General features: G+C 37.7%; 1 protein-coding gene across 6 annotated transcripts in view; it reads left to right on the top strand.

Annotated features, from left to right (window-relative positions):
- The window catches only part of LOC128691561 (small G protein signaling modulator 2), a 652,393-nt gene that overhangs the window by 559,194 nt on the left and 80,398 nt on the right, over positions 1-12,801 (top strand). For all 6 annotated transcript variants that reach the window (XM_070088836.1, XM_070088840.1, XM_070088838.1 and 3 more), the window contains 2 exons: positions 749-873; positions 4,951-5,022. In XM_070088836.1, coding sequence (XP_069944937.1) covers positions 749-873; positions 4,951-5,022 — 197 coding nt within the window. The remainder of the gene's footprint in view (positions 1-748; positions 874-4,950; positions 5,023-12,801) is intronic.

Raw genomic sequence — 12,801 nt, 5'->3', positions numbered from 1 at the left:
GCATGAACACTTTGGGTTATGTGGACATCTGAACAAATTTGTTGGCACACTTACAAGTCCACCATAAACACTACTACCACTGTGTGAACAGTTTTGGAAAAAAAATATTGAAAGTTAGCAGGCAAGTGTGAACTTGACTTTGAACCTGTCCTTACCATTGTTGGCAAGAAGGAAAAAGACTGCTGAAGTTGCCAAAGCAAATGAGCATCACTCTGTTTGTGTGTCCCAAAGGACCCTTATTTATCCCTCTCCTTTCTTCAGTCCAACCTGAGCAGGAGATCACTCCATTGAACTTTATATCTCATGCTGATGAATAGTATAATGACTCCCTTGTGCTGCAAGAACTTGCATCAATGATATCTGGTTGGTGATCTTGTGCAGAAGTGATAATGATGTCAGAGTAATGTCAGTGGCTTATGCATCACAGAGATATATAAAATGTTATTCAGGAGCTTCAAGATTCATCTGTTAATGTACTCTACATACAGGTCAACATGAGACTGAATAATGATGTTAGTATCTCTACTTTGTCAAAAAATCTGAAAATGGTATTTAAAAAAATAATGGAAATAAATATGTTGAAGTAAAATGTTTGTTAGGTTGATGAACAAGGAGATACACTGGGTGGTATTTTAAATATAAATATGAGAAATACCATTTGGCTTGAGAGACATCACACTAGTTTATCAGTGGTAAAGAGTTGACCCCAGAACTTACATACTATATTAATGACCACCTTTATCTACAGCATGGAATGAAGGGGTGACAGAGGAAGCATGGCAGGCCCTTCACACCAATGGCTGTCTCATGCACCAGGAGGAGCTTCTCACCCGGGTCTACTTAGGTGGCATTGCATCACACATTAGGAAAGAGGTAAAACAAGAGTGCTCCTCCGAGTGAAACATCACTTAGGGCATTCTAGCATTTATTCATTCTTAGGTAAAATAAGTAATTTATATCTCAAGAAGCTACAGTAGATTTACAAAGGTAGGCTGACAGTATATTTATATCTTCCAAGAAAAAGCCTGTTGTTATGCTTAGCAGTTTAAGGCTAAGACTAATATAAAAATATATCAATACAAAATATAGTAGATGTTGTATAAAAATGTAGGACACACTAAAATATAAAATTGCATAATTCTGTGATACAAATTTTGGTTAAAATTATTGATTACTTAATGACAAACATTGAATTAAGCTTTAATTTTAAAAAGAAACTTGAAATTCAAGAGAAATAAATAGCAAATAAGGAGGTAATAGTGTAACAGCATGTGAAGATAGTGTTAATTTAAAAAAGAAAGGACTACAGCATAATTTTTAACTTGTAAATAAAGCTGTGATGACAGTTCAACCCTTTAACTGTTTCGGTCGTATATATATGTCTTATGAGCCACCGTGTTTGACGTATCTTCTTTCTTTCAACACAGGCTGTATCCCACTGAGGCGGGATGGCCCAAAAGGAAAAACGAAATTTTCTCCTTTTACATTTAGTAATATATACAGGAGAAGGGGTTACTAGCCCCTTGCTCCTGGCATTTTAGTTGCCTTTTACAACACGCATGGCTTATGGAGGAAGAATTCTGTTCCACTTCCTCATGGAGATAAGAGGAAATAAACAAGAACAAGAACTAGAAAGAAAATAGAAGAAAACCCAGAGGGGTGTGTATATATGCTTGTACATGTATGTGTAGTGTGACCTAAGTGTAAGTAGAAGTAGCAAGACGTACCTGAAATCTTGCATGTGTATGAGACAGAAAAAAAGGCATCAGCAATCCTACCATCATGTAAAATAATTACAGGCTTCCATTTTACACTCATTTGGCAGGACGGTAGTACCTCCCTGGGCGGTTGCTGTCTACCAACCTACTACATAGGTGTGTTTGACTTATATACACTAAAAAATTCTAGTGGCTTCAAATCAAACAGGAGAAAGCTGGTAGGCCCACATGTGAGAGAATCAGTCTGTGTGGTCAGTGTGCACCATATAAAAAAATCATGCAGCACGCATTGCATAATAATAAAAAAAAAACTCCGACTGTGTTTTTGGATTAAAATGCCAACTTTGCGGTGTATTCTCGTATAGTATTTATGCTTGTATTCTCGTTTTCTTGGTCTCATTTGATAGAATGGAAAACATATTATAGAAATAGAGGTGATTTTGATTGGTTTTACTATGAAAAGAACCTTGAAATGGAGCTCAAAGTAGGGGAAATGTTTGATTTTTGCTGATGTTCAAAAGTAAACAAATGATGTCATTTTCCAATAAATGTCCAACTAGCCATTCTAATATGCAGTCATGAATGGGTTGACATTATTTATACAATTATTACAATATTGCAGTAGTCTGCATCACAGTAAATCTATTTTTTCTTTGAATAAAAATTCAAAATAGAAAGCAAGAGTAATATCAGAGGGGTCTGGAGATGTAACTGATGAACAAAGAAAATGTTATTTTAGAGCCAGGAATGTTTGCATTGTTCATTCTGGACTGTTTTGAAATTGACAAAATTACTTCAAGCATCTACTCAGCCCGCCTCCACCACCACCACTACCATCACTCCTCCAACATGTGATGTAACGAAGATTCACTACTGTCTACTATACGCTCATATGCAAAACATTGCTGTACCTGGATCATTTAACTCTACCATCAACGAGTTATTTGCATTAAATAACATGCCTTCATTTACATTTCCAGCATCTCCACCTTCTGAAGAAATTCTCAAATTCACCAAAAACTTAATCGCCAACTCTTCTGCAGAAGTTCCATCAACACCACCAACTAGTGACGTCAATCCAACAACGACCAATGAGAAGCCTCCACCGCCACCACCTCTCACTGAATCCAACCAATCAGAAGCCTTACCACCAGAAACATCTTCTAATTTGTCTACTGAATTTGAAAATGAAGCAACACCATTTTCCTCTACTCCACCACCGCCTTCTCTACTTAGCTCACGTCGATTACCTGGAACACCATGGGTTAAACACAAAGGACTCATATTCTACACCACGAGGCTATACCCTGCAAGCATGACTCGCCTAGAACTCATCCAACATCTCCAAGACAACACTGTATCGTACCAAAGCGCAGAAAGACCATTCCCTACCTACAACCAGATACTCCACCAACTCCAAACCAATGAATACTACTACAGCTCTCCCATAAGTGTGATACAACTCTCTCGAAAACAGTTTACCGCACTGATAAACGGTTTAAGACCATAACCAACTCATCCTGCTTGCTGCCTTCTGAAACTCCCAGCTCCTACCGCTGCCTTCGCCATCCTCTCCTAGTGAGCCAAGCAATGACATCAGTCAAGCCTCTCTATCTACGTCTCCAGTACTTTTGTACCACATGTCCCAAAGTGGTTGGGCCACTTGCCTTGATTCCTCCTCTTCCCCTCCTCCCCATCCTTTTCCAGTTATTTCCATCCTTCCTTCTCCTTCTTCCTTCCCATCTTACGACAGCTCTCGTCGTCCTCGATTCAATTCGATTCGATTCGATGTCATTTTTGTGAAATTGGTCAAATTGCAAATTTCTGACCACGTTATTGGGTAGATTAAATCAGTAAATGGGCAATTTCTTGTACGTAATTGATAGAACAAATGGAGTTCTAAAGAAATAGCTATGAGTTTGGTCGACTGGAACAATGGAATTAGCTGAAAATAGGGCTCAAAATAGGCGAAATCGGTGATTCGTATATATTGCCGAGGTTGCTAACTTTGCAAGAGCGTATTTCCTTAAGTTTTCTATCAAATTTCGTCCTTTTGGTGTCATTACCATTGGGAAAAGATTCTCTGTCACTTCATAAGAATTTTTTTTTTTTTTTTTTTTCTCAAAAATTTTTCGACACCAGGAGACACCTCAGGATTTGGGGTTGCGACAATCAAGGGGTTAAGGAGTAAAGCACATGAGAATTTTTTTCAGAATAGTATTCATTTTAAAAAATATATTAACCCGTAAACGGTCCAAGCAGATCTACGTTCACATGTGCAGTGCTACAAAAGTACATCTACGTTTTTTTTTACATATTTTTAAATATAACAAAAAAAAAGTAGATCAAAGTTTTTTACACATTTTCAAATGTAAAAAACAAAAAGAAGATCTACTTTTTTTACATACTTTCAAATGTTGAAAAAACGTATATATACGTTTGGACTGTTTACGGGTTAAAAGGGTAACCTAAATACAGTAGTAGGTTGGTAGACAGCAGCCACCCAGGGAGGTACTACCGTTCTGCCAAATGAGTAAAATGGAAACCTGTAATTGTTTTACATGATGGTAGGATTGCTGGTGTCTTGTTTTCTGTCTCATAAACATGTAAGATTTCAGGTAGGTCTTGCTGCTTTTACTTACACTTAGATCACACCACAGTCCTGTGCAGAAGCATATACAGTGGACCCCCGGTTAACGATATTTTTTCACTCCAGAAGTATGTTCAGGTGCCAGTACTGACCGAATTTGTTCCCATAAGGAATATTGTGAAGTAGATTAGTCCATTTCAGACCCCCAAACATACACGTACAAACGCACTTACATAAATACACTTACATAATTGGTCGCATTCGGAGGTGATCGTTATGCGGGGGTCCACTGTATATACACATCCCTCTGGGTTTTCTTCTATTTTCTTACTAGTTCTTGTTCTTGTTTATTTTCTCTTATCTCCATGGGAAAGTGGAAAAGAATTCTTTCTCTGAAAGCCATGCATGGTATAAGAGGCAACTAAAATGCTGGGAGCAAGGGGCTGGTAACCTCTTCTTCTATATACATTAATAAATTTAAAAAGAGAAACTTTCTTTTTTCTTTTTAGGTCACCCTTCATTGATAAAATATGGCCAGTTTGTTGAAAAAAAAAATAAAAAAGGTAAAACAAAATAAGTTCTTAGTTATTAATTAGCCGTAGAAAACAGAGATTTTATCTAAAAGCTTACATTTCTCTACAGGTGTGGCCATATCTGCTGGGTCATTACAACTTTGGGAGCTCACCAGAGGAGAGAGATGATCAAGATCGCCGTGTGAGTAATTGCATGCTTACATTCATGCACACACACATTAATAAGAAAATTTAGATACATTAAGTTAGAAAAAAGATAGGTCGGTGGTGGAATTCAACATAAATCCAGTTTTATAAAAAATGATCCACCACGAGGTCTGGTGGGGTGCTGACTCCCAGAGCACCCTCCAGGTATACTCCAACCTAGCAACACACCTAAAGCCAATAATAACCCAACAAAAAGCTGCAGTAAGAATAATCACTAAATCCCATCCCTGGCAGCACACCCCCCCACTCTTCAAAGATCTAAACTTACTCCCAGTTCAGTACATCCACACTTACTACTGTGCAATCTATATCTACAGGGCCTTAAACTCTAATATCAACCTTGACCTAAAACGCTTTCTTGATAGTTGTGACAGAACCCACAGGCATAACACCAGACACAAACATCTCTACGACATTCCCCATGTCCGACTAAACCTTTACAAAAATTCAATGTATGTCAAAGGCCCTAAAATCTGGAATACCCTACCTGAGAACTCTAGAACTGCAGACACATTCATCACCTTCAAAACTACCATTAGAAAACATCTTATCTCCCTGATACACCCCGTCAACTAACTACACGAATACCACCTGGTGGTTCACACTTACACTCGCTCACTCATTTGACCATAAACAGAAATATTAATCTCAGTCTTAAAATAATGAATCCTGTAATACTCCAATACTGAAACTATATACTGTGCCAAAACAAAAGCATTCACATTGCTAAACTCATAAACTAGTATTTAGTCACTTAGCCATAAGACCAACTTACCTCATAATTTGTAATATTTTACAATTAAGAATAAAACTAAGTATGCCCGAAATGCCTAGCCATGCTAAGCGTTCTAGTGGTACACTCTGTAATCACAATTTTACTACATGTAAACCAAACAATAACCAAATTTCTGTAAACTCAGCATTGTAATCCTTATAGAGAATAAACTTTGAATTTGAATTTGAATTTGAACCTTGAAATCTTAGGCATTGTAATATAGTAGTCCAGCAGCTATCATATATACCTTGGACCCTTGGTTATTGGCCGTAATCTGTTCCAGAAGGTCGGCTTAAATCCGAAAAGGTTGAACACTGAAATAATATTTCCCATAAGAATTAATATAAATGTAATTAATCCGTTCCAGATACCCAAAAATATTAACAAAAAAATGCATTTTTTAAAGATTAACTATAGTTTTACACACACAAAACAATGAGAACTAAATAAACTAACTAAATAAATGAACATTTAAATCACTATTACATACCTTTATTGAAGACTCTTGTTGGCTTATGGAAGACAAGGTGGAGGAGAGAGGGAGGACTGATTATTGTTTGGAAGGGGAATCCCCCTCTGAAAGGACTTCAGGTATCAAAGCCTTCTCTGGGGTTACTTCCCTTCTTTGTCTTTTACTACCACTAGGACCTGCTTAAGGGTCACTGGATCCCAGTCGCACAAAAAAATTGTCCATAGAGGTTTGTTTCTGGCGTCTCTTTAAGATTTGTCTGAAGTGGGACAAGGTTTTGTCACTGAACATGTTGCAGATTTGGCTTGTTTCAGCTTGGTCAGGGTGATATTTCTCTACAAAACTTTGCAACTCACTTCACTTTGCACACATGTCCTTAATCAATGATGAAGGCACATTCTTCCCTCTATCTTCCTCCTCCTCTAAAGCAATTTCCTCATCTGTGGTCTGTTGCTGTTGCAAATGAAGGTGTTGCAACTCTTCAGTGGTTAGCTCTTCCCCGTGGTTCTCCACCAACTCTTCCACATCCTGGCCACTTACATCCAACCCCATGGACTTCTCCAACAGGGCCAGCCTCCTTGTCGAGGACATATTCTGGCCAAACTGACTCACGAATGCGGTGGAGTGGTGGGATGGATGCATCCAATATGGCTGATTTCCGAGTTGATGGCCGAAATCTGGGATAGAATTTCGGCTAAAAAAGCGGCTGAAATCCTAATTAGCCGATGTCCAGAAAGGCCAATAACCAAGGGTCCACTGTAATAGGTTTATTGATGAATTTTGAAAGGCTGGTAGGCTAATGCTTTTTACAGATACAGTAGGGCCCCACTTATATGGCAGATTAGGCTCCAGACTACTGCTGTAAAGTGGAACACCTTTTTTTTTTTTTTTTTTTTTTTTTTTTTCTCCCACTTATAAATGCATATAAATGCTAGATAACAGGTTTACACTAACATATATTAAGTTAGCAATAGAACTAGGCATTAATAAACAATAAAAGTAAAATACACACACAGTACACTTGTTAATTACCTTAACCCTTTGACTGTTTTGGTAGGATATATAAGTCTTACGAGCCACCGTTTTTGACGTATATATACTCATAAATTCTAGCGGCTTCAAATCAAGCAGGAGAAAGCTGGTAGGCTCACATGTGAGAGAATGGGTCTGTGTGGTCAGTGTGCACCATATAAAAAAAATCCTGCAGCACACAGTGCATAATGAGAAAAAAAACTCCGACCGTTTTTTTTAATTAAAATGCCGACTTTGTGGTCTATTTTTGTATAGTATTTATGGTTGTTTTCTCGTTTTCTTGGTCTCATTTGATAGAATGGAAAACATATTATAGAACTAGAGGTGATTTTGATTGGTTTTACTATGAAAAGAACCTTGAAATGGAGCTCAAAGTAGGGGAAATGTTTGAATTTTGCAGATGTTCAAAAGTAAAACAAATGATGTCATTTTCCAATAAATGTCCAAGTAGCCATTCTAATATGCAGTCATGAATGGGTTGACATTATTTATACAATTATTACAATATTGCAGTAGTCTGCATAACAGTAAATCTCCTATTTTTTCTTTGAATAAAAATTCAAAATAGAAAGCAAGAGTAATATCAGAGGGGCCTGGAGACATGACTAATGAACAAAAAAAATGTTATTTTAGAGCCAGGAATGTCTGCATTGTTTATTCTGGACCCTATTTTGAAATTGTCATATTTTTTAATTTTTGTGAAATTGGCCAAATTGCAAATTTCTGACCACGTTATTGGGTAGTTGAAATCGGTAAATGGGCAGTTTCTTGTACTCAATCGATAGAAAAAATGGAGTTCTAAAGAAATAGCAATGAGTTTGGTCGACTGGAACAATTTTTATACTCTGGGTGTATGTATCATGTTAATGTGTTATGTAATGTGTTTCTTATAAAATTTTGAAAAAAAATAACGTAGATGGATTAATGGAAATGTCTATATTAATGTAATACGTATACGACATTTAATGAGCCCGAGAGATTATTAATATTATCATTACAGTGGACCCTTGACTTACAAAGGCCTCATCTATCTATAAAATCAACTTATGAAGCGTTTCAGTGTAAAAAATTTTCCCCGACCTATGAAGAAAAACTCGATTTACATCATTCGTCCCTAATGCTGTCCGTCTGGCCAGAGCGCCTCAGCTCAGCTAGTGCCATTGTTTACAAGCCAGGGCAGATGGTTGTTTGCACACATTTGATAAATTTTGTATTCATTGTTTTTAGTGCTTGTAACTGCTAAATAAGACACCATGGCCCCAAAGAAAGCTTCTAGTGCCAACCGTGTGGTAAATACTATTGTGAGAAATACTATTGAAATACTATTGTACCACGGTCAGCTGTTGCTGCACCACCATCAGCTGCTGCTGCACCACAGCTGCTGCTGCTGCTGTACCATGGTCAGCTGCTGCTGCTGCTGCCATACCATGGTCAGCTGCTGCTTCTGTACCACTGTCAGCTGCTGCTGTACCACCGTCAGCTGTTGTTGCACCACCGTCAGCTGCTGCTGCTGCTGTACCATGGTCAGCTGCTGCTGCACCACCATCAGCTGTTGCTGCACCACCGTCAACTGCTGCTGCACCACCGTCAGCTGTACTACTCGATGTGGAGAGACTGTTGTTGGTGTGGCTTAACAAGAAACAATTACCGAGAAACAATTAACCTCAGAGGGTTAGCCACCCAGGATAACCCAAGAAAGTCAGTGTGTCATCGAGGACTGTCTAACTTATTTCCATTGGGGTCCTTAACCTTGTCCCCCAGGATGCGACCCACACTAGTCAACTAACACCCAGGTCAACAGGAAAAAATGCCTGGAACTAGTGCTCATATTGGTGAATTTAAGGGCAGCAAAGATTGGTTTGAGAGATTTAAGAATCATAGTGGCATACACAGTGTGATAAGGCATGGTGAAGCTGAAAAATTCCAGCCCCAACAAGTGTTTAATTGTGACGAAACAGGTCTGTTTTGAAAGAAATTGTAAACAGGACCTACATTACTTAGGAGGAAAATGCACTCCCAGGACACAAACCTATGAAAAACAGGCTAACTCTCTTGTTTTGTTGTAATGCTAGTGGGAATTGCAAAGTGAAGCCTTTACTCATGTATCACTCTGAAAATCCCAGAGTGTTCAAGAAAAACAGTGTCTCATCACTCATCACTACATCTTCAATAAAGGTAAGTGTCATTTATTCTTCATTTAGTACAGTATATTGTGCATATATCTTTCTTTTTCTGTGTAGGAAAATGTATATTTCATGTGGTAAAAATTTTTTTTTTTTCACACTTTTGGGTGTCTGGAACAGATTAATTGGATTTCCATTATTTCTTATGGGGAAAATTAATTCAACTAACGATAATTTCATCTAACAATGAGCTCTCTGGAATGGTTTAATATCATAAGTCGAGGGTCCACTGTATTATTATTATTATTATTATTACAGTGGACCCCCGCCTTACGATATTAATCCGTTCCTGAGAGCTCATTGTAAGCCGAAATTATCATTAGCCGAATTAATTTTCCCCTTAAGAAATAATGGAAATCAAATTACTCGGTTCCTGACACCCCAAAGTATGAAAAAAAAAATTTTTTTACCACATGAAATATTAATTTTAATACACACAAACTGAAGAAGACATGCACAGTTACTACTCTACTAAGAATAGAATACATGACACTTACCTTTATTAAAGATCTGGTGATGATTGATGGGACGGGAGGAGGGGAGAGTGTGGAAGTTATTGTTTAGAAGGGGAATCCCCTTCCATTAGGACTTGAGGTAGCAAGTCCTTTTCTGGGGTTACTTCCCTTCTTCTTTTAATGCCACTAGGACCAGCTTGAGAGTCACTGGACCTCTGTTGCACAACAAATCTGTCCATAGAGCTCTGTACTTCCCGTTCGTTGTATTCTCATTTTCATGGTCTCAGGTGATAAAATGGAAAACATATTACAGAAATAGAGATGATTTTGATTACTTTCATGATGAAAATGACCTTGAAATTGAGCTCAAAGTAGCAGAAATGTTTGATTTTTACCAATGTTCAGGAGTAAGCAAATCACACCACACGTCCAATGTACAGTGGACCCCCGGTTTACGATCAGCTCCCAATGCAACCAATTATGTAAGTGTATTTATGTAAGTGCATTTGTATGTGTATGTTTGGGGGTCTGAAATGGACTAATCTAATTCACAATATTCCTTATGGGAACAAATTCGGTCATTACTGGCACCTGAACATACTTCTGGAATGAAATAATATCGTAAACCGGGGGTCCACTGTACTTCAACTGAGGAGTCTAATATTCTTTGACTAGTGCACTGATATTATTTATACCATTTTTACAATAATGCAGTAGTCTGCATAACAGTAAATTTTGTATTTTTTTGTATGAATAAAAAATCAAAATAGAAAGCAATAGTAATATAAGAGGGGCCTAGAGACGTAACTAATGAACAGAGGATATGTTATTTTAGTGCCAAGAATGTCTACATTGTTTATTCTGGACCCTATTTTGAAATTGGCATCTTTTTTAATTTGCATGAAATTGACCAAATTGCCAATTTCTGACCACTTTATTGGGTAGTTCAGATCGGTAAATGGGCAGTTTCTTGTACTCAACAGATAGAAAACACGGAGTTCTAAAGAAATAGCTATGAGTTTGGTCAACTGGAACAATGGAATTGGCCAAAAACAGGGTTCAAAGTCGGTGAAATCGCCGATGCGTATATGTCGCTGAGTCCGCTAATTTCGCGGGAGCGTAATTCCGTGAGTTTTCGACCAAACTTCGTACTTTTGGTGTCATTACCTGCATTGTTCATGAGAGTCCCTGTTCCCGACTTGCTAGGATATTTGGAAGAAGAATTAGGTGAGTTCTCTTTGCCTTTTGATACCATTATTGAATTGAATAAGCTTTGTGTAGTTGATTGCAAGTTTGAGTTTGAAGGGAAATACTATGCTCAAAAACAAGGAATGGCGATGGGTAATCTGTTATCCCCTTTATTGAGCAATCTTTATGTGGAATTTTTCGAGGCTAGACTGTTGAAAGATATCCTGCCATGTAGAGCTAAATGGTTCAGATATATGGACAACATCTTGTGTCTTTGGCCACATGATATGGCCCTGGAAACGTTTTTACCAAAACTTAATGCTTTAGTCCCGTCTTTTAAATTCTTCGTGGAGAAAGAGGTGGACTGTAAACTTCCATTCTTAGATGTGTTGATGCACCGGGTTGATAGAAAGTTTAAGTTTACATTATATAGGAAGGCTACCAATGTGTGCTCATACATTTACTACTACTCTAACCATGAGACTAGAGTCAAAAGGAGTGTATTTCTTACTATGTTTTTGAAAGCCTATAGAATATGCAGTCTGGAGTTCCTAGATGAAGAAATTAGGAAAATATTTGACATTGGCACAAAACTGCGATATCCTAAGATGTTTATGGAATCTGCCTTGCTGGCAGCTAAAAAAACTTATTATAGGACAGAACCTAGGATAACACCTCAGACCAAGAATGTGTTGGTCCTCCCATATAACAAAGAATTTATCTATACTACCGAATGCCCTTAGAAGATTTAATATACAAATAGTTTTTAAAAATTTACAGACTGTTAGAAGCATCCTGATAAAGAATGCACCTCAACAGTATGTTGGTGGTGTCTACAGAGTTGGTTGCAACGGTTGCAGCCTCTGCTATTTGGGACAAACTGGAAAGTCATCGGAGGTGAGAATGTCCCAGCACCATTATTCGATACGAATAGCACAGGAGTTGAACGCAATTTTCAACCATATTAGAGCCTGTAAAAACCCTGCAAATTGGCTGGAAGCAAGAGTCATCTTTCCTTGTTCCTCCTGGCTTGAAAGGAATATTGTAGAATCAGCAATTATTAAGCATGATAGGCAGTCATTATACAATATCAGTGATGGGCTGTTTATATTAGATGCATTTTTAGTTGAGGCAATAGTTCACAGTTTAAAATTGGGCTCTTATACATATGCATCAGACTATCTTAAATGTGTCACACTGAGGAATTAGGGCATTTTTTCCTGCAGATTTTGTAGGTTGAATCATTGTTTGCCTCAGGATTATGTGGGATGAATATCGGTGGCCATCTTGTCATTGCAGATGCCTCCCCTCCCGTTCAATGAGTTTATGTTAATGACCCCTGTTTCATTTACATAAAAGTCTCCCCTCTATACGATAGGGTTTTCTCTCGTCATTTAAAGGACATGTTGTCCTGTGGAGGGTATATAATTGCCAGTGACTCCTATGTAGCAGACAATATTTATATACGTTTTTAAAGTTAATGTTGTCATATTAGAATATGACTGAATTTATTATTATTGCTACATTAATTTCGTTTAGGTTACAATATCAATGCTTGTGGGATTTTTCTTGTGCTATAATATTCATCCTTTTGGCTGTTGTTCTTGTGGGCACTTCTGGTATCTGGGAACGTATTCGCTTGGAAACCCTC

The sequence above is a fragment of the Cherax quadricarinatus genome, chromosome 26, assembly GCF_038502225.1.
Source record: "Cherax quadricarinatus isolate ZL_2023a chromosome 26, ASM3850222v1, whole genome shotgun sequence".
Lineage (NCBI taxonomy): Eukaryota > Metazoa > Arthropoda > Malacostraca > Decapoda > Parastacidae > Cherax > Cherax quadricarinatus.
Note: the sequence above shows the minus strand (reverse complement) of the source record. Positions and strands in the feature narration are given on the sequence as shown.